At 37.6% G+C, this 20,431-nt stretch overlaps 1 protein-coding gene across 15 annotated transcripts in view; it reads left to right on the top strand.

Moving 5' to 3' along the window:
- LOC140505428 (N-acetylated-alpha-linked acidic dipeptidase 2-like) overlaps positions 1 to 20,431 on the top strand; it is a 238,272-nt gene that overhangs the window by 25,870 nt on the left and 191,971 nt on the right. For 13 of the 15 annotated variants that reach the window (XR_011967495.1, XR_011967494.1, XM_072611410.1 and 10 more), the window contains 5 exons: positions 651 to 752; positions 1,849 to 1,974; positions 2,084 to 2,270; positions 6,233 to 6,326; positions 13,663 to 13,761. Coding sequence is in view for 13 of the 15 variants with exons in the window: in XM_072611410.1 (XP_072467511.1) it covers positions 651 to 752; positions 1,849 to 1,974; positions 2,084 to 2,270; positions 6,233 to 6,326; positions 13,663 to 13,761 (608 nt within the window). In the remaining 2 variants the exon portion in view is untranslated. The remainder of the gene's footprint in view (positions 1 to 650; positions 753 to 1,848; positions 1,975 to 2,083; positions 2,271 to 6,232; positions 6,327 to 13,662; positions 13,762 to 20,431) is intronic. The other 2 variants (XM_072611413.1, XM_072611404.1) reach the window with 1 other exon arrangement.

The following is a 20,431-nucleotide window of genomic DNA, read 5'->3' as shown; positions in this document are numbered from 1 at the left end:
ATATATGTATCAGGATAAAGAGTTTAAACTTTATTCATTTGACAATAGGGAGTCATTAAAGGGTTTTGAAAAGAGGATTGGCCTGATAATGCCTGTGTTAAAGGAAGATTAATCTGGAAGTGGTATGAAGGATGGATTGAAGAGGAAAGAGAAGTGGAGGCATGAAAATGGATTAGAAGATTTTTATAATGGTCTGGGCATGTGGTAATAAAGGAATATAGGCAAATAGGATGGTAGCAGTGCAAGTAGAAAAGAGACTGATTCAAGAGAAAGTGGAAAAAATGGAACTTAGGGCATATTGAATTTGGGTGATTGAGGGAGGAGTGGGAATTGTTGAAGACCAAATATCAAACATTAATCACTGGGTGAAGGCTACAATGATGCCATTGACAGAAATAGAGATGATGCTATGATATTATGATAGAGAAGTGGTTTGGGGGGCAAAAATAAGTTGGATTAGGGACATTTTGAGTTGGTGATCACAATAATTCTTTCTTCAGTGCCCTTAATAGAATTTTCTCACTGAGTTACACATGGTACTAAGGGTGGGATTGGGAGCATTGCATTTTTATATATACTTCTGAGCAAAATGGGTTATTGTTTAATAACTTAGAGCCATCCATTATAACTTACTACATTCTCCCTCCTAGATTTTCAATACTTCATTCTTTGAGATACCCCCAGGTGGATATGGAAATGTTTCTGAGATTGTCCCACCATATAATGCTTTCTCAGCCCAAGGCGTGCCAGAGGTAATGTAAAAGATATGGCCTCTTGAAAACTTAAAAAATTTCTTTGGTGATATGATATCTTGTGTAGATATCTAAGTTATTGACTGACTGACCTTGAGGAATCGCCTTTTAAGTTTATATAACATTTCATACATAGACTAAAGTTCAATGAAGCACAGGCACCGAGGAATTAGATACTGTCCTTGGAAGTAAGAAAGAGATAAATTGTTGAATACATCTTTATAGTCAGAAAAGGTTATCTGTTTTTGCGTGGTAATAGTATTATAACTCTTTTGTATCCAGAGCCTTCCCATTTCCCCCTCCTCCAACCTGCATCCTGATTGGTGAGTGTGACTTATAATAATGGACATCTATATCTAAGCAGGCCCTGGAGCTTTGCTTCTCTTTATTCCCTGGCCACTTTCTCATCTGCCTCAGGTACATCTGTCAGGTACATAACTTATTATCCCTTGCTTTTCCCTTTCTAATTCAGGCACAGTAATCAAATCAGTATTGCCTTTGCTTCTTGAAAGAGTGTATCAGTTGAATCCCCCATGACTCTAGTCATTTTTTGTAATTTTCCAAACCACTGTATCCCAATCCTATTTGTGCCATTGGAAAGCTACTACACTACTCCCCTGCTATTGTGTTATTTGCTTGTTTAAGAATATAAACTTTTTGAGGGAAAGCATTAGTTTTTGTTTTGATTTTCCTTTTGCATCCCTAGTGCTTAGAGCAGTGAGTACATAATAAACATTTAATTATTTTTCATTCATGCATATTGAGCTGATGTTTAACTTTTTTTATAATAGAAATTTTTAAAACAATGCTATGTTTAGATATTTTAAATGGATTTTATTTTTTCAGTTTCTTATGATTCAAGTAAGTCATTAAGATAACTTGAAACAGAATTATTCAATTATTAAAGCATATTTTCCATGTATTGTCACTTTCCTGACATAGCAAGTCACCAACATATATACGGGCCCAAATATATAATGATTTAAAAGCAGTTTGTGGTTATATTGTATTATGGTATAAATTGATTCTTTGGTTGACTTATTAATGATACTATCAGTTAAATTTTAAAGCTGTGATCTTGTATTTTTCCATCCAGGGAGATCTTATTTATGTGAACTATGCACGTACTGAAGATTTTTTCAAGTTAGAACGGGACATGAAAATCAATTGCACTGGAAAAATTGTTATTGCTAGATATGGGAAAATCTTCAGAGGAAATAAAGTAAGATATCATTTTGGGGAATAGAGTTGGCATGGCAGGGGAGTCAAAGTTGACTGCAATAATCAGGTGTTGCCATGTTGGCTTTATCTCTTTTACTTTGACTTTGCAGGTTAAGAATGCCATGTTAGCTGGAGCCATAGGGATTATTTTGTACTCAGATCCAGCTGATTACTTAGCTCCTGGAGTACTTCCCTATCCCAATGGATGGAACCTTCCTGGAGATGTTGCCCAGCGAGGGAATGTATTAAATCTGAATGGAGCAGGTGATCCTCTCACTCCAGGGTACCCAGCTAAAGGTGAGCAGCATACCTGTTACAAATTTTCCACCTTTCCAGAGTTTCACAGGCCTCCCTGATTTAATGGCAACATAAACATTGGGGGGGGAGAGGTGAAGATTAAAATAACATCTTGTTTAATGATGACATCTTGAATTCATAAAATTGTGATTTAGAGGTCATTTATTCCAAACCCTTGTTATAGATGGGAAAATTGAGGTGTCCAGAGAAGTTAAAAATTAGATGACTTTTTACCAAATACTTTAAAATGCTTTTTCACGTATCATATTAATGTTAATATGACTAAAATAATTATAGGAGAGACTGCTTGCTTTGATAGCTATAGTAATGTTATATTTAGTGCCTGAAATTCATAACCCTCTATGTGTTCAGATTGTAGAGAATACAGTATTAGTAAACCCAAAACTCCAAAATACCTGCCAGAATAACACACCTTAGAATGGTGGGTTTCAGGACCTGTTAATTTTTTTTGTCTTTATCCTTTCTGACTTCCTGTTATGATACAATTCAGTATAATACAATACAAAACATTAAGCACTTTCTATGTGACAGGCATTGTGCTAAGTGCTGGAAATACAAATTAGGGGGGAAAAAACCAGTCCCTGCCCTCAAAGGAGTCTAATGGGGAAGACAGTACACATAAGAAAGCTGAAAAGTGTGTGGGGAGAAGCATGGTTCAGGGATATGATGGTGGTGAAGTTGAATCTAAGGAGTGTGGTTAGTGGGAAATAAAGAGTTGACTGAATCTCTGAGCCCTCTTTAAATGAGACCTTTGGGAGGAGTTTTTTTCTCCGCCCTCCAGTGAAAGGGACTGAGGATACTGATGAGATATCGTATTTGACACTGTGGACCACATCATACTCTATGATCCTCCCTTTGAATTAGGAAGATTCTGAACATCACCTGGCAAGATAAAGTACTAGACACTGAGGTCCTCCCTCTAACTGAGCTGCCAAGCATTCAAACTCTACTACAGACAGTGAAATTCTGATGGGACTGAATGTTTAATATAAATTTACCTAAAAGATTATTTTATGGATAACTTTCACAGGACAAGCATTCACATGGAGATCATATACAAGGACATTCTCAAGGTCTCTCTGAAGAATTTTAGTATAGATTGTGAAACATGGGAGATGCTAACCCAGGATTGCCTAGCATGGCATGTACACATCAAAGAAAGCTCTATGCTGTATGAGCAAAGCAGAATCACAGTAGCACAGAGGAAATGTGAGATGCGCAAATCTAGAGACCTCTCCAACCTAAATGTTTAAATGAAGTATTTGTGCCTGACCTGTGGTAGAGCCTTCCCAGCTTGTGTTGGACTGATCAGGCATAGTTGAACAAATTTACCTTGACCCCAACATTCTGATGCCATTGGTCTCTTCAAGTACAAAAGACGAACAACAGCTCTTGGATACATTCTTTTCCCTGAGTTTTCATCAAATTTCTGTCTCCTGATTCTCTCACCATCTCCTTCTCAGAATTGTTTGTTAAATCATGCCAGGTTCTACCCTCATCTCCCTTCATGGTTTTACCTATCTTAGCTCCTTGGCCCTCTCTTCTTCTCTTTATACTCTTATTAATCTCATCAGCTCTCATTTGTTCAATAATCATTTCTATGCAGTTGACTCCTAAATCTAGTCCACAATTCTCTTTAACTCAAACCCCACATCTCCAGCCTCCTGTTAGACATCTCCATCTGATGTCCCTTAGGCATAGAAACTCTGTGTCCAAAATAAAATTCATTCTCTTTTCTCAAAAACTTATTCCATTTTCTACCTTTCCTGTGTCTGTTGAGGATACCACTGTCCTTCCAGTCAGTCACTCATTCAGGTTTGTAATTTCAGAGTCATCTTCTAATTTTCCTCTTTTCCTCATCCTTCATATCCAATCATTTGTCAGCTTTTGTCAATTCTACTTCGCCCAAATCTGTCATAATGTGTCCTTTCTCTCCATTATTGAAGCCACCACCCTAGTTTAGACATTCATCACCTCTCATCTGGACTATTATATTAGCCTACTAATTGATCTCATTACCTTCAGTCTTGCCCCTCCACCCTCCTCTACAACCCTGAATTTCCTAGTTCCTCTAGAGTAAAATCTATAAATTCTTATGGTATTTAAAACTCTTCATAATCTGGTTCCCACCTATCTCTCTATACTAACTTCACATTATTCCCTTTTACATGCTCCACATTCCAGCCAAATTAGACCAACTTGTTGTATAACTTTCCATCTTTAATATCCGTAATTTTGCATAGACTGTCCTCCCAGTCTCACCACCTCACCTCTGCCTCTTGTAATACTTAATTTTTTTTAAGGCTTAGCTCAAGTGAGGCAGCGAGGTGGAGCACTGGCTAGAGCATGGACCCTGGAATCAGAAAGACTTCAGTTAAAATCAAGTGTCAGACACTAAATAGCTGTGTGATCCTTGGTAAGTCACTTAGCACAATGCCTGGGACGTAGGAGGTGTTGAATAAGTACTTGCTTCCTTCCCTTCTCACAAGTACCATATATCTACAAGAGGCCTATTCCATCTGTTGTTAGTGGTCTCTTTGCTACTCTTGAAACTGTTGTTCACTTGTTTCAGTTGTATCTGACTCTTTGTGACCCCATTTACGGTTTTCTTGTGAAAGATACTGGAGTGGTTTGCTGTTTTCTTGTCTAGCTCATTTTACGGATGAGGAAATTGAGGCAAACAGGGTTAAGTGACTTGTCCAACCTCACATGTCTAGTAGATGTCTGAGGACAGGAAGATGAGTCTTCTTGGCTCTAGGACTGGTACTCTATCTGCTGTGCCACCTACCTGCCCTGCCCTAGAAATTACTTTCTAGTTAGTTTGTGTATTATTTTCTATTTAAATTTTTTTGTGTTATTCCCTCTGGGTTAAAGGGCCTGAAATGCTATGATCCATGGGGTCACAAAGTCAGACACAACTGAACAACTGAACAAGAACAATTTCCTCTGGGAAAATATAAACTCCTGGAGAACAGAGTCTGCTTTGTTTTTATCTTTTTATTACTAGTGTAGATCAATGCCTGGCCCAGAGTAGCAGACAATAAATGTTGAGTTTGAATGAATTAAGTCATTTGCTAATCTTTTTTTTTTTAATTTTACTTCAGTCAAATATTACATTTCTATTTGAAAGAGATACCAAAGTGTTTTTTAAAATTTACAAAGATTTTTTGTTATCTAGAGGGAAAACTTTTTATTTCAACAAGATCTTTATAAATGGTTCTTTTTGTGTTACATTTTGCCTTTTCTCCCCCCATTCTTTGTGGTTTATATTGGCCAAGTTCTCTTTTCCCATCATTTGTTTTATGGCAGATGTTCCAAGCAGAAATTCAGAACTTCTCTAGGGAGTTAAATGATCTAAATATCAAAAGAAAATTGTAAAGACTAAATAAATAAGTTGAATTGAAGCAGATTTTAAAGAAATCTCATATGATAAATGTGAAAAAGTTACAAATTTTTTATTACTGAAACTTTGGATAGTATAGAAGATGTAGTGATGATAGTATGTAGAAATGTAACAGGTGGGATGGGCTTTGGATTTGTGGTTTCATTGGTCTATGGAACTCCTGGTTGAAGGAGCTCTCTCTTCTAATGTAGGGTGGACAGATATACCTGGCATACTGTGCAGCTTGCCCAGAGTCATTGAACCAATTTCTATCAGGCAAGCCTTAAACCTAGGTCTTTCTTGGTTCCAAGGTCCTATCTATCCATCATGCCATACTGCCTCTCAGAATACAATAACGTGAGAATAATGTCTGTGAAAAAGGAAAATGACACTTACACACTGACTTCTTTTATTCAAAGGTCTTCTGGGTGGGGATGGTGGAGAATGAAAATCAGTTATTTCTATAATCTGTTTTACCATTGTGAAGAATGATAAAAAAATTTTAACTTTGTGAAATAGAAAATGGCATATTACTTAGAAAATGCACTTGGTTTTTCAGAATACACCTTCAGGTATGCAGAAAATGAAGGAGTGGGAATACCCCAAATCCCAGTACATCCCATTGGATATCATGATGCAGAGATATTATTACGGTAAAGTCTTATGCTTGGATGCAAGATTAAGATAATTTTGCTCCAAAAGACTAGTTCTTAATCCTAAAACTAATTTATATGCTTCCTATTAAAAGTTAAAATAATAATTTCATGATTCAATAACTTCTTTTAAAAATAGGAACTAAAAAAGGGGAGACATTTGGACAGTAGGTTTCTCTTTTATATGACTAAAAGCATAGGCTGTATGGCATAGTGGATAGAGAGATGGCCTTGGAGCTAGGAAATACTGGTTTCAGAGTGTAGCCTCTTGACACTTATTGTCTCTCAGAGCTCTAGACCAGTGGTGCTAAGCTCAAATAAAATAGATCTCTGTAAGTTTCTGATTGATATAGAAAATCATAAATTAACATTTTCTGTGTTGTGTTGCAGTTTTATTTTCTTAAACATTTCCCAAGTACATTTTTAATCTGGTTTGGGCATATTTGACACTCCTCTATTGTAGGCAATTCTTTAAGATTATCAAGTGGAGACAAGCTGATTTGCATTGGTGGAGGGAATTTCTTTACCTTGTCTATTGGAATTCATTTTACATGGTTCCACCTGTCACCTGAAATCTATATCTCTGGTTCTAACTCTTCTCCTGATAATCCTTTTTCTGCATTTGTGGATACATTCTTTTCATTTCTTGATATTATCCCAAAGTTAACCCATGTAAAACTAATCTCAGAATCTCTCAACATTGCTTTCTCCTCTTGACTTACTTAGTTCTATTAATAGTAATACTGTAACAATAGTTAGCTGTGTTTGATTCCTCCCTCTTCTATATCCTCCACATCCAATCTGTTAACTTAATAATTTTGAATCTTCCTTTTCATCATCTCTTGCATCCATTTTTTTCTTATCATTCCCATTCCCCTCACTCAAGCTTGGGTCCTTATTTCATGGCCTATTGCTTCTTTCAGTAGCCTTCTAACTGGTCTTCCTACCACTAACTAACCTCTCATTCTTACATAGTGCCTCCAGCTTAATCTTCTTAAAATAGCATTTTAATCATTCATTCGACACATTTTCTTTAATAACATACATTGTAATATGTGTTAGAGATACATAGATAAAAATGGCAGTCCCTAAATTAAGGGAACTTATATTTTATTGCCACAGGATATAGCATATATACAGATAAATATAATGCATGGTAGGGGAACATTGAAGGGATTCAGACAATATACTCTCAGTGTATTTAAGAAGAGAGAGAACACATTCATTTGGGGCAGTTAGGGAAGTTTATGTGGTAGCATCAGGACTTGAACCTTAGTGGCAGGTAATTCTAAAAGATGAAAATGAAGAGGGAATATATTCCAGGTATTGAGTATGGCACGTGTGAATATACAGAGATGCATGTTAAGCCTGAGGAATATTTACTAGTCTGGTTTTACTGAAAGATAACTTGTATGAACGAGGGCTAGTAAAGTAAAATAAGACTGTTAAAAGATGGGTTGGAGCCAAATGCAGACAGCTTTAAAGTCTAAGGTAATAAATTTTATTTTATCCCAGAATACGTGGAAGTACAAGAAGAACAGTGACAGGAGTTAGACTTGTGTCTTAAGAAGGTTATTTTAGTAGCTTTTTGAACAATTATGCTGGCAGTATTAGTGGAGAAAGGTAGGGGAATGTCATGTAAGAGATGTCACAGATGTAGGATTGAAGGAATTTAGGAACTAATGAGAGACAGAGAGAGAGAGAGAGAGAGAGAGAGAGAGAGGGAGAGAGAGGAGAGGAGTCAAAGACGATTTTACCAGAAATAAGGAGTTTTGAGGAGGGGAGAATTGATCTTTTTTATGTTGGTCTTGAGTTTGAAGTCAAGTAATTTAACTTTCCTGTGTCTCAGTTTCCTCCTTTGTAAAATGAATGATTTGGCCTGGATGGCCTCTGAAGTCTTTACCAACTTTAGATATATGATCCTACATAGGAGATGCCATTCTGGAGTTCTAAATTAGGCCCAGACAGATAGACTTTGGAGCCATCTGAATAGAGATGATAATTGAACTTAAAGAGTTCGTGGGAGAAGGATGAGTCCATTGAACTATAAGGTACTATTAAAAAGTCTTTCTGTAAGCATCTTACTGGGACATTCTTTTTCCACTATAGAAGTGATCCTTATCATCAATGAAATTAATTTTGCAAGTGATCATGTATCATCTTGGTTGGAATGAACACAATCTCCCTTCATCTCTGCATTTTAGAATTCTTGTCTTTAACATTCAGCATGGGTGCTACTTTCTGAGGAACCTTTCCTGATATGTCTCTTATTCTGCCTCTGACTTAATTTGCCATATATATTTTGGATCAGTGAGTGAAACAGGATTTGTTAAATTTTAGAGAAAGACAACATGGTGGCCAGGGAGGGATATTTTGATCTACAATTGGTGAGTAGAGACCTATGACAATTGTTTAATACATTTTTTTTCTGCAAATGGAAGTGTTTATTTGATTACTCTTCCCAGAACTAGCAGTGGAAAAAAGGGAATGGGAGAGCAACAGGAAAGTATGAAGATGATAAAGAACAGTGTAGTTGGTGTGGGTTGGGACAGATATGGAATGCTCACTAATCAAGAACTCAAAGCCCAAGGCAAGAGCTGGAGGGCTGGATTGGTGGTCAAGTCTAAAACCAAGAGGCATGGTATAAAAATACCTGGACAGCAGCCAGAAATACATGTGTACTTCTCCAGACTCTTTGTAGAATGCAAGCTCTGAGGGCTATTTATTTTCAGTCCTGTATTCACTCTGTCTAATGCAGTGCCTTAGAAACAATAGATGTTTAATAAATATTTATAGAATTGAATTGTGACATGTATTGAATTGTGGGTGTGGATAATTTCAGTGCTTTTTGTGTTTACATATTTAAAAATAGGGACCACTGGTTAGATGCACACACATAAATGTGATATAAACGCATGTACATATATCTGTTTAAAACATTTAACTAACTTGAAAGTGCCATAAAAATGGTGGTTATTATTGTTGTTGTTACAATTTTTTTGTAGTTCCCATAGCACAGTGGCTTAGCAATAGCAGATACCAGTAAAAATTTGCTTATTTTATTGGATTTTGAAAAGAACACTCTGTATGGTATTCTTCATTGGAAACTAAACACTCCTGAGAAAATATTCCTTATTATGCTGTAATAATAAGACCTAACATTTATATACTGCTTTTGAACTTGCAAAACTAGTTATGGAACATTACAATCTAAGGAATGAAGCTGAGGATGACCCAGATGATGATGGAGAGATGTATGGTAGGCATGCGACACATCACAAACCAAAAGTAACAAAGGGGAAATAGTATAAATGATGTAATGATGATGATAACTTCTCATATTTATATCACACTTTAAAGTTTGCTTCAAATATATTTTCTCTTGATCCTCACAACAGCACTGTGAATTAAGTGCTGTTCCCATTTTTCATATGAGGAAACTGAGGCTTGGAGGTTGTGACTTGTTTTGGACTGCACAGTTGTAAGCATTCAGGATGAGATTTGAATCTGAATTTCTTGACTCTGAGTCCACTATGCCATGCTTCATAAAGGAATTTTTTTTTTGTTTTTTTAATGTTTGGTCACGTGACCAGAAGGAGCGAAAATCCTTTGACTGACTTTCTGACACGTCTGTGTCCTCATAGGATCGAGAACTCCAGGAAGTTCCCACCATGTTGGGTGGCAAACTTATGGGAGGACATGGAGAGAGGTTAAAGAAGACGCAGACCTAGATGGGTTACAATATGAGTTGTTGGTTGAAACACCCTCATCATTGAGATGATAGATTTATTGGAATATTGGATTTCTTTCTAAAATAATATGCAGTGAAGAAAATTGCCATTTCCACCTCATTACCACTTCTGCCATTTAGTAATCTCTCCTCCTTTGATGTATTTAACTGTGAAAAATCACTGTATTCAAGTTCTAGGGGGCTTTACCCACCAACCCTGACATCCTTCTTCCTCTTTTATCAAGGTTTCAGTATGTAGTTCACAATCTTCTTCTTGATCCCATTCACTGCTCTTATAATTGAGGATTTCAGTATATATATTTATATTAATGTCCCATAAATCTCCTTGTTTTCCAATTCTTTCAACTCCTCAACTCCCATGACTTGTACCATCACTCCAACTCAGATAGCCATATCCTTGATTCTCATGATCATTCATAATTTGGTCTACCACCCACTAAAAAATTCTCAGATTTCTCTATCTGACCATAACGTCCTGTTGTATGATGATAAATTTCAAATTGGATGGGACCTTCACGGTTATCAAGTCCAAATCTTCTCATTTTACAGATGAGGAAATATCCTCTCTACTAGTACTGATTGCTAATGGACATTAGCTGTTGAACCTGAGCATGATGAAAGATGATGAACTTTAGTTAGGATGAGTATAGCCAATGTTACCTTTGAAAATCAAAAGAATCTAGCATTCTGTAAGAATCAGGTACAAGGTGAACTTATAATTTAAATTCCTTTATATTTTATGGTTTTCCCCCTTCAGGTCAAATAGTCTTATTATAATGGAAAGATCTCTTGATTGAGAATGTAGAAAATTGGACTCAAGTCCAGCTCAAGCAAAAACTTGCTGGGTGACCTTGGGCAGATTATTTCAACTTCCTGGACCTTAGTTTCCTTATCTGTAAAATTGAAATTTAATTAAATTCCATCGGAGGGCCTTTTGAGGTCTAATTCTGTGATTTTTTATTGCTGTATTTTGCAAAAACTCAAACCAACTTCTTTAAGGAATTTCTTTTTATTTCAGGATTAAATATTCTACCTCCCTTCAAGTTTTTTATTAGATTTGTAAAATACTCCAGGTGCTCTGGAGATACAAAGATGAAACCAAACACACTTCATGTGCTTAGGGAACTGAATGGTGAAAAGACAGGTGATGGAAAGACTTGTCTTTGTGGACTTTTGTAGGGATGTTAGCACTCTATAATCTCTAAGCAATGAGGTAAACTAGTTACAAGTGATTTCTATCTATCACTTTCCCACTTTGGATACAGGGAGGGAGGGAGAAATATCTAGTTGGCTAATAACATAGTGAAGTACTAAAACTCTTTTATGCAGAAAGCTTCCTTATTATATGAGAATGAACTTAGGATTGTCAAATGAACCAATGAGTTTGATCCAAAGAGGCCTGAACAAAACAGATGGATAATTAATAAAACCAGAAAGTTTGGGTTTTTCTTGGGTAAGGATGCTGTTGTGATCTGAGAACTACAAGTAAAAGGATCTAGAGACAGTTGCAATGGGGAAAACCACATTCTATGAGAACTTTGATGAGGGAAGACTATTCAAGGAGGCTTCATTGAGGTAATGGCATGGACTTTCCCTGAAAGAAGGGCAGGGTTTCAAACCCAGAAATTGAGCAGTGAGGGGCTGCATACATTTCAGTTATGGGGTACAGTGTAAACAGGAATAAATGGAAAGAACTCTAATTAAAGAGTCAGAGGACTTGGGTTCAAATCCTGCTTTTGAAACTTCCTATCTATGTGACCTTGAGTAAGTCTCTTAACTTTTTGTTTTCTTCATCTGTAGAATTATGGGGTTAAATTAAATGGCCTTTAAGTTCCTTTCTGCTTCAGAATGTTGTTGATGATGATTATGTTTGGGTAGGACAAGAAGAGGGGGAAATGAGTGGACTAGTTTCTTTTAAAGATGAATGTGAGAAAAAGAAAGATAATGTTGGAATCTTAAAAGACGTAGAGTTCCTTAAAAGTCAATGAAGAGTATATTTAAATTACATAAAATGGGGAAACACTGAAGGATATTGAGGGTAAGAGTGACATGTGTTGGGGGAAGGTTAGTTTATTCATTGGGAAAATTATTTAGGCAGTGATATGAAAGGTATAGCAGGGTAGGGTGAGACCAGGACTCTACAATGGGCCCACTTCTCTTTCTTCTTTGCTCATCTTGACCTCTGTAGTAATTTCACTAACAGTGTCTCTTGCTTCCATTTCCTTTCCACTCACATGGCCACCAGCCTACTGTAGTTTAGGCCCTTGTCATTTCTTGCTTAATTGTATAAGTAACTTCCTAATTCACATCTGTTCTTCCATATGTCCTTTCTCTAAGTCATCCTCTGCTTGGCTGCCCAAATAGCATTCCTTCATTGACTTTTAAGGAACTCTATGTCTTTTAAGGCTCCAACATTGTCTTCTAGCTTTATCTCATGCTCATCTTTAAAACAACTCCAAATAAATTTCTAGTCTGCTCAAAATTCTTCAATGGATACCCATTACCTCTAGGACAAGAACCCTTCAACATAACAAATACAGCCCTGCACAAATTCACTCTAACATATCTTTCCAACCTTATTTTATATTACTTCCCTTCACATTATTTTCCATGACTAGTTCTCTCCTGAATTTGACATTCTCTATCCCAACCATATGCATTTTTATACACTCTTTCCCGTGTGTGGATTTCTTTGATTCTTTATCTTTTTCAAAGGGTGAAGTTCATGTACTCTCTTTACCGTGAAAGCCCTCTTGATTCCTTCAGGTTCTACTGTCTTCTACTTCCTCAGATTACTTTATCTTTACCTTGTATGTTTTTGCATCCATGTTATATTACAGTACTCTACATATAGTGCAAACTCCTTGAGAGGGAAGGCATTATTACATTTGTGTCTTTGTTTTTCCAGTGTCTTCTAGAATATCCTCACACATAGTAGGTACTGAATGAATAGATGTGTGTTGAGTTGAGGGGACTATCACAAATAATCTAAGTAAGAGATGTTGAGGGCCTGAAATTGTGGTGATTAGAGAGAAAAGAAAAAAATAGGATTTGAGAAATTGTTGAGGCATAATTTAGAAGAATAAAAGGATGCAAAGGGTTAACCAGAAGAATGAGTTAAACATGACCTTGAAGTTTCTCTCATGGGTTACAATGAATCCTCCTTTCCTTACTCAATAAGTAGCACAGCGTCTGCTATATGCTTAATGGTCTCTGTTCTGTGTGCAAAGTATTTTGGATTTAATGTGTCTCTGTTATAAACACTCAGGAAAAGAATGGGTGGTGGTGGGCTTGGGGGTGAGGAGAGGTGATGATGTAGAAGGGAGGAAATGCAGGAATACTCTTCTGGTTTCCTAATCTTGTGATCTTCCTAAAATTGTGATCTTTATATCTTTAGGATCTCACAGTGCCATTTTTTGAGAGTCAAATATGGAAATTATTTTGAAATCCTTAAGTTAGTATTTCAGTGTCGAGAATTATTATTTTTTATCACTATCATCACTGTGTATGACTCCATCTGAAGAACTGTAATTTCTCAACTTTTAATGTGTTTTTTTGTTTGTTTGTTTGTTTCTGTCTTAATAGCAATATGGGAGGAATTGCACCACCAGATGACAGCTGGAAAGGAAATCTTAATGTGCTTTATAATATTGGGCCTGGTTTTATAGGGAACTATTCCACCAGGTAGGTTTCAATGTAGTTTCCTCACCCTTAAAATAGGGATAATGTTTATTGCCTACTCTACAAGGTTGCTGTTATCCCATATATGTGAAAATAGTTTCATTAAGTTCTATGTAAATGTGAGGCATGATCCTTTATCTGAGTTACCTGTCTTTGTTTCCAAAAGCACTCACTTTCTTTGTATTCCTTATCATACCAGCTCTTCAACTTTTCTAGGCTGTTGACTGCTATGGAATTAATAGACTCCAGGTTGGGCCTGTTACCATAGTATAAGGACTGAATGAAGTTATGGTAGCAGGAGGCCTAGTGTTCTGAAGGCTCTCATCCTGTCCAGTCTTAGTGGGGAGAGGCCTGGTGTCTGGGTGCTCAACAGCTATAAAGGGCTGGGGTGTTACTTTTATCATGTGATGGGTTGGAAGCAGGGTGGAGTAAGTTGGTTCCCACATGTGCCAGTAGTTTTGGGCTTCCACATCTAGTCCATGGGGGCTTAATGGTAATTGAGGGCTCTGGGGTATTGTGACTCAAAGCAGAGTACTTGCCAACTCTAGTACTCTAGTGGTTTTTTCTAATGTTGGTGGAAGGATACCTAAACAGGGTAGCTCCACTCTAAAGCCCATCTTTGTGGTAATGGTGTGTTGGTTGTAGTGCAACTGATTTTGCTCGTTTGGTTTAACAAAGGAGGGTCAAAGTAGCATTTCAGGAAAATGAGCTTGATATCAGTAGGCTATGGATTACCACATCTACCAAATGATAAAGTTGGATTAGGCTTTTTAAAGTATCTTCTAGCTCTGAAATTCTGTGACTTGAAAGGGATATGTTACAGGAATACAAATTGATGAGGTCTGACTAGATTTGTAACAGTGGATATGAGGGGCAAAAATTATGAAAAATTGAAAGGATGATGAGATTGTAGGACTAGATTCGGACAGTAAAGGAAAAAAAACAAAAGATAACACTGAAGTTTTGAACCTGAGTAGCTGGGAGTATGATGGAACCATTGACGAAGATGGTAAAGGTGAGAAAAAGAGCTGATTTGAGAGTAAATAGAGTGAGTTCAAGTTCTGAACAAGTTGAATTTGAGGAGATAGTAGCACATCCTAGATTCTACTTATTTTGATACTTTGGTGGAGCTGTTTTTTTCCAATATTTTCATGGCAGCATAGGTACTCCCTTCACTGATGCAGATTACAACTCATTTATTCCTTCTAGCCCTAGCCTTCATACTTGTCCACATTCTTCACATCTTTTAGAGAGAATTTCCTCAATATCCTGAAGTACTTTACAATATCATTAGATCCTTTACACATTGGGAATACTTCTGAGGCACTTAGACTATCTTTCTGTTACTCCTTACTCCTGGTGAAAGAATGTAAGCTTCTTGGGATGGAGCCAAGATAGTGGAGTAGAAACAGGAATCTCCTTGAGCTCTCCCCCAAGAACCCCTCAAAATACCTGTAAAAAATGACTATAAACAAATCCTAGAGCAGCAGAAGACACAAAAATGACAAAATGAAACAGATGTCTAGCCCAAGACAATCTGAAAGACTGACAGAAAGAAGGGGCTTTTGTACCAGGCTAGGAGTGAAGCACTGCACTAGCACAGGTGGGACTGGAGCAGGCCTCAGGACACTGTTTCATTGGCAGCTGCTGTGATTTCCAGACTTCTCAACCCACAAATGCCAAAGACAGCTTCAAAGATCAGTGAGAAAGCTCTCTCACTTGAGTGAGAGAGGAGTGTGGTTTTGCCCCAGCCCCAGGGCCAGCTGCAGCCACTGCCACAGTGGAGGCTGCTTCTAAAGTTCACAGCCTACAGACAGTGGGGGAATCGAGTGGCTGATCTGGGTCTCAGTCCTGAGTGGCAGTCGTGAGGTGAGGAGGGGTACTGGAATAGAGGAGTTGGTGGCAGCTGTGCAGAGGGAAATCTGCTTGCAGCTCCAGGGCAGAAAAGAGTGCTTATGGTTGCTCACAGACCAGAGCACAGGCCAGAAGAGGAGTAAACACCTCTCCCTTGATATTATACCTCTTTGGAGGAACTGAGAACTTATAGGTCTCTAGAGATATCTCTGAAAAACAGCTGCACAAAACTGCTGAAACTTGGAGTAGTATAGCCTCCTCTTAACAAAGAACTCAGAAGTCAAGTAGTAGGCTGGGAAGATGTCCAAAAAGGGGAAAAAGTAAAACTATAGAAGGTTACTTTCTTGGTGAATATTTTCTTCCATCCTATAGGATAAGGAAGATCAGAGCATACAACCAGAGGAAGATATTAAGGTCAAGGTTCTCCTACATCTAAAGCCTCCAAAAAAAATATGAAATTGTCTCAGGCCATGGGAGAGCTCAAAAAGGATTTTGAAAAGCAAGTAAGAGAAATAGAGGAAAAATTGAGAAGAGAAAGGAGAGTTATGCAAGAAAAGATGAATAACAAGTCAACAGCTTGCTGAAGGAGTCGTCCCAAAATGCTGAAGAAAATAACACCTTTAAAAATAGGCTAACCCAAATGGCAAAAGGGGTCCAAAAAACCAATGAGGAGAAGAATCCTTTAAAAAGCAGAATTGGCCAAATGGAAAAGAAGGTTCAAAAGCTCACTGAAGAAAATAGTTCTTTAAAAATTAGAATTGAGCAGATGGAAGCTAATGACTTTATGAGAAAATAAGACATTATAAAACAAAATTAAATTCTTATGGAAGTGAATGTTGAGAACTGAAAAATGAATAAATTACACACTAAAAAAATTCTAGGATTGGAAAAGAGTGGGCAAGTATGTGGCAACAAATAAATTAATCAATCAGCTTTGCTTAAGAAAATGGAAGCTAATGACTTTATGAGAAATCAAGAAATTATAAAACAAAAACAGAAGAATGAAAGAATAGAAGACAATGTGAAATATCTCATTGTAAAATCAACTGACCTGGAAAATAGATCCAGGAGAGGTAATTTTAAAATTATTATTATTGGTCTAGTGATAAAAAAACATCATCTTCCAAGAAATTATCAAGGAAAACAGCCCAGATATTCTAGAAGCAGAGGGTAAAATAGAAATGGACAGAATTCACTGATCACCTCCTAAAAGAGATCCCAAAAGGAAAACTCCTAGGAATGTTATAGGCAAATTCCAGAATTCCCAGGTCAAGGAGAAAATAATCACAAGCAATCAGAAAGAAACAATACAAGGATTGTGGAAATACAGTCAGGCTAAAACAGAATTTAGCAGCTTCTACACTAAGGGATCAAAGGGCTTGGAATATGATATTCCAGAGGACAAAGGAGCTAGGATTAAAATCAAGAATCACCAGCCCAGCAAAACTGAGTATAACACTTCAGGGCAAAAAATAGAATTTCCATGAAATAGAGGACTTCTAAGCATTCTTGTTGAAAAGACCAGAGTTGAATAGAAAATTTGACTTTCAAATACAAGAATCAAGAGAAACAGGAACAGATTAACAGGAAAAAGAAACCATAAGGGACTCATTAAAGTTGAACTATTCACATTCCTACATGGAAAAGTTATATTTGGAACTCATGAGACCTTTCTCAGTATTAGGGTAGTTAGAGGGATTATATATGTATGTGTATATAGATGTGTATATGTATATATTTATATATATATATATTTGTGTATGTATGTGTATACTATATATATATGTATGTATATGTGTACGTATGTATGTGTATATGTGTGTGTATGTGTGTATACACACATATATATGCACACACACACACAGAGGGCACAGGGTGAACTGAATATGAAGAAGGGAATGCCTAAAAAATAAAATTAACTGTTGAGGTGAAGTTACTGTGATCGAGAGAAAGGGAGAGGTAGAATATAACAAATTATCTCACACAAAAGAGACAAGAAAGAACTTTTACAATAGAGTGGAAGAGGGGAGAGGTGAAAGTGAGCCTTACTCTCATGGGATTTGACTTAAAGAAGGAATAACACACACTCCATTGGGTATGGAAATCTATTTTACCCTGCAGGAAGGCAGGGGGGAAGGGGGTAGGAGAGGGAAGATAATAGAAGGGAAGGCAGATTAGCAGAAGGGGTAATCATAAGCAAATACCATTGTGGGGGGACAGGTCAAGGGAAAGAATGGAATAAATGGAGGGCAGGACAGGATAGAGGGAAATATTGTTAGTCTTTTACAACATGAATGTTGCCCTACAGGAAAATGGAAGGGGTTTGGGAGAAGTAGGGGGCATGATATAAGGGAGGACAGATTGGGGGAAGGGGTGGTATTTTTCAGTTCTCAATATTCACTTCCACAAGAATTTGGTTTTATTTTATAATTTCTTGGTTTCTCATAAAGTCATTAGCTTCCATCTGCTCAATTCTAATTTTTAAAGAACTATTTTTTTTAGTGAGCTTTTGAACCTCCTTTTCCATCTGGCCAATTCTGCTTTTTAAAGGATTCTTTTCATTGACTTTTTGGACCTCTTTTGCCATTTTGGTTAGTCTATTTTTAAAGGTGTTAATTTGTCCAACATTTTTTTGAGGTCTCTTTTAACAGGCTTTTGACTCGCTTTTCATGATTTTCTTACATCACTCCCATTTCTCTTCCCAACTTTTTCTCCACTTTTCTTACTTGGTGTTCACAATCCTTTTAAAGCTCTTCCATGGCCTGAGACAATTGCATTTTTTTTTGGAGGTTTTAGATGTAGAAGCTTTGACCTTGCTGTCTTCCTTTGACTTTAAGCTTTGTTCTTCTTCAAGGGAAAGGATAGAAGAAATTACCTTTTCCCAAGAAAGTAACCTTCTATAGTCTTATTTTTTTCCCTAGTTTGGGCATTTTCTCAGCCAGTTACTTCACTTTTGAGTCCTTTGTCAAGTGGAGGGTATACCACTCTAGGCTTCGGAGGTTTCATGTAGCTGTTCTCTGAGATATCTCTAGGAGCTCAGTTCTCAGTTTCTCCAAGGTGGCACAATCAAGGGACAGAGCCTGTGCTCTGGTCTGTGAGTAACTAAAGCAACTAAAAGCACTCTTTTCTGCCCTGGAACTGTCAGTAGGATTCTCTCTCCATAGCCACCACCAGCTCCACCATGCCAGTGCTCCTCCTCACCCTAGGACTGCCACTCTCCGGACTAAAACTGAGACCCAAATCAGAGCTCGATTTCCCCCAGGGTCTTTCTGCTGCTGCCACAGTGGCTGCCACCACCCTGGGGCCAGGGCTGGGGCCAGACTGAGCTTTCTTACTGACCTTTAAAGCTGTCTTTGGCATGTGTGGATTGAGAAACCGCAGCAGCTATCCATGATTCTGTGCCCTGAAGCCTGCTCCAGTCCTGTCTGTGCTGCATGGCCCATGCTGGGTTGTACTCCACTCCAAGTCTGGTGCGATAGACCTTCCCTGTTGACCTTCTAGGCCATGTTGGGCTGGAAATCTGTTTCACTTTGTCATTTTGTGGCTTTTGCTGCTCTAGAATTTGAGTCATTTTTTACAGATATTTTAAGGGCTTTGTGGGGAGAGCTAGAGCAGTTCTGTCCTTCTACTCTGCCATCTTGGCTCTAACCTCCCCATCCCCCCACCCCCCAGAATTTATTACACCACTTCTTGCATGTAGATCTAAGATTTATGTGAGCTTGTTTATCTAATGTATATGTAGATGCAGCTCCTGGTTGGCACAGATAGATGTGGTCTAAGATCCAATCTGGCCCAGTCATATCCAAGGAGACTTCCTGTCTTTCTTTGTGAGGAGTAGGATTGTTCAGATACCACCCTAATTACCCTCATTGTAGGAGGGGTAGGCAGGATCAAAGAAGGCAGGAAATAGGGTGATCTCTGCTCCTTCCAACAGGGCTATCAGTCAATCACAAGTGTTTGTTCATCATTTACTATGTGCCTGGTCCTGTGGTGAGCACTGGGAATGCAAATACAAGTAGAAAGAACAGTCCTCAAGGAACTTCTCTTCTGATGGGTGAAGACTATACATGAAAGAAAGCTGAAGAGGGGAGGGGTGGAGGTGTAGATGAAAATACTTGGTGTGGGGGGATAGTAGAGGAAGTCTAGGGTGCAGTAATTTGTGAATTTCATGGTTGGAGTGAGCATCAGTATGAAAAGCTGAGTCAAGGCAGAAATCCAAAGTCCTGAGGAAAGAAACATGGTTGGCCCAGATACTTTTCTTAAATGGAGGTTCTAGGAGGATCTCACTAATCAGAGGGAATGGTAGATATTAGGGTAGAATTATATTTATTTGCAACTCCTCAAATATCTTGAGTCTAGGTATATGATTTGGGGTTCAGAAAGGAAAGAACTTTCCTAGTTTTATTCTTAAGGGGAAAAGTTACACTCACCAGCTTAGCCCTTTCCCACCAAATACATACACACATACTCACACATATACGTGTGTATATATATATATATGTGTGTGTGTGTATAGACACAAATACATATACATATCTAACTGCATACATATACATATGTACACATTTATGGTTGTATGCATGGATTTGTATGTGTGCACATGCATATATGTTTATATGTATACATACCTATACACACATATATGCATATGTATGTGTGTGCATGTAGACACACACACACACACACACACACACACACACACACGGAAAGTACAGGGCTATCTCTTCACAAAACTGCCCCAGACTTGGGCAGAAGCAAGGTTACATTGATTTTCTTTGGAAATGTGCTGCAGCTGACTTGTATTTCTACATTGCTTTTT

This window comes from Notamacropus eugenii, chromosome 5 (genome assembly GCF_028372415.1).
Source record: "Notamacropus eugenii isolate mMacEug1 chromosome 5, mMacEug1.pri_v2, whole genome shotgun sequence".
NCBI classification, from domain to species: Eukaryota; Metazoa; Chordata; class Mammalia; order Diprotodontia; family Macropodidae; genus Notamacropus; species Notamacropus eugenii.
The sequence above is the reverse complement of the archived record's forward strand: the minus strand, read 5'-3'. Positions and strand labels throughout refer to the sequence as shown.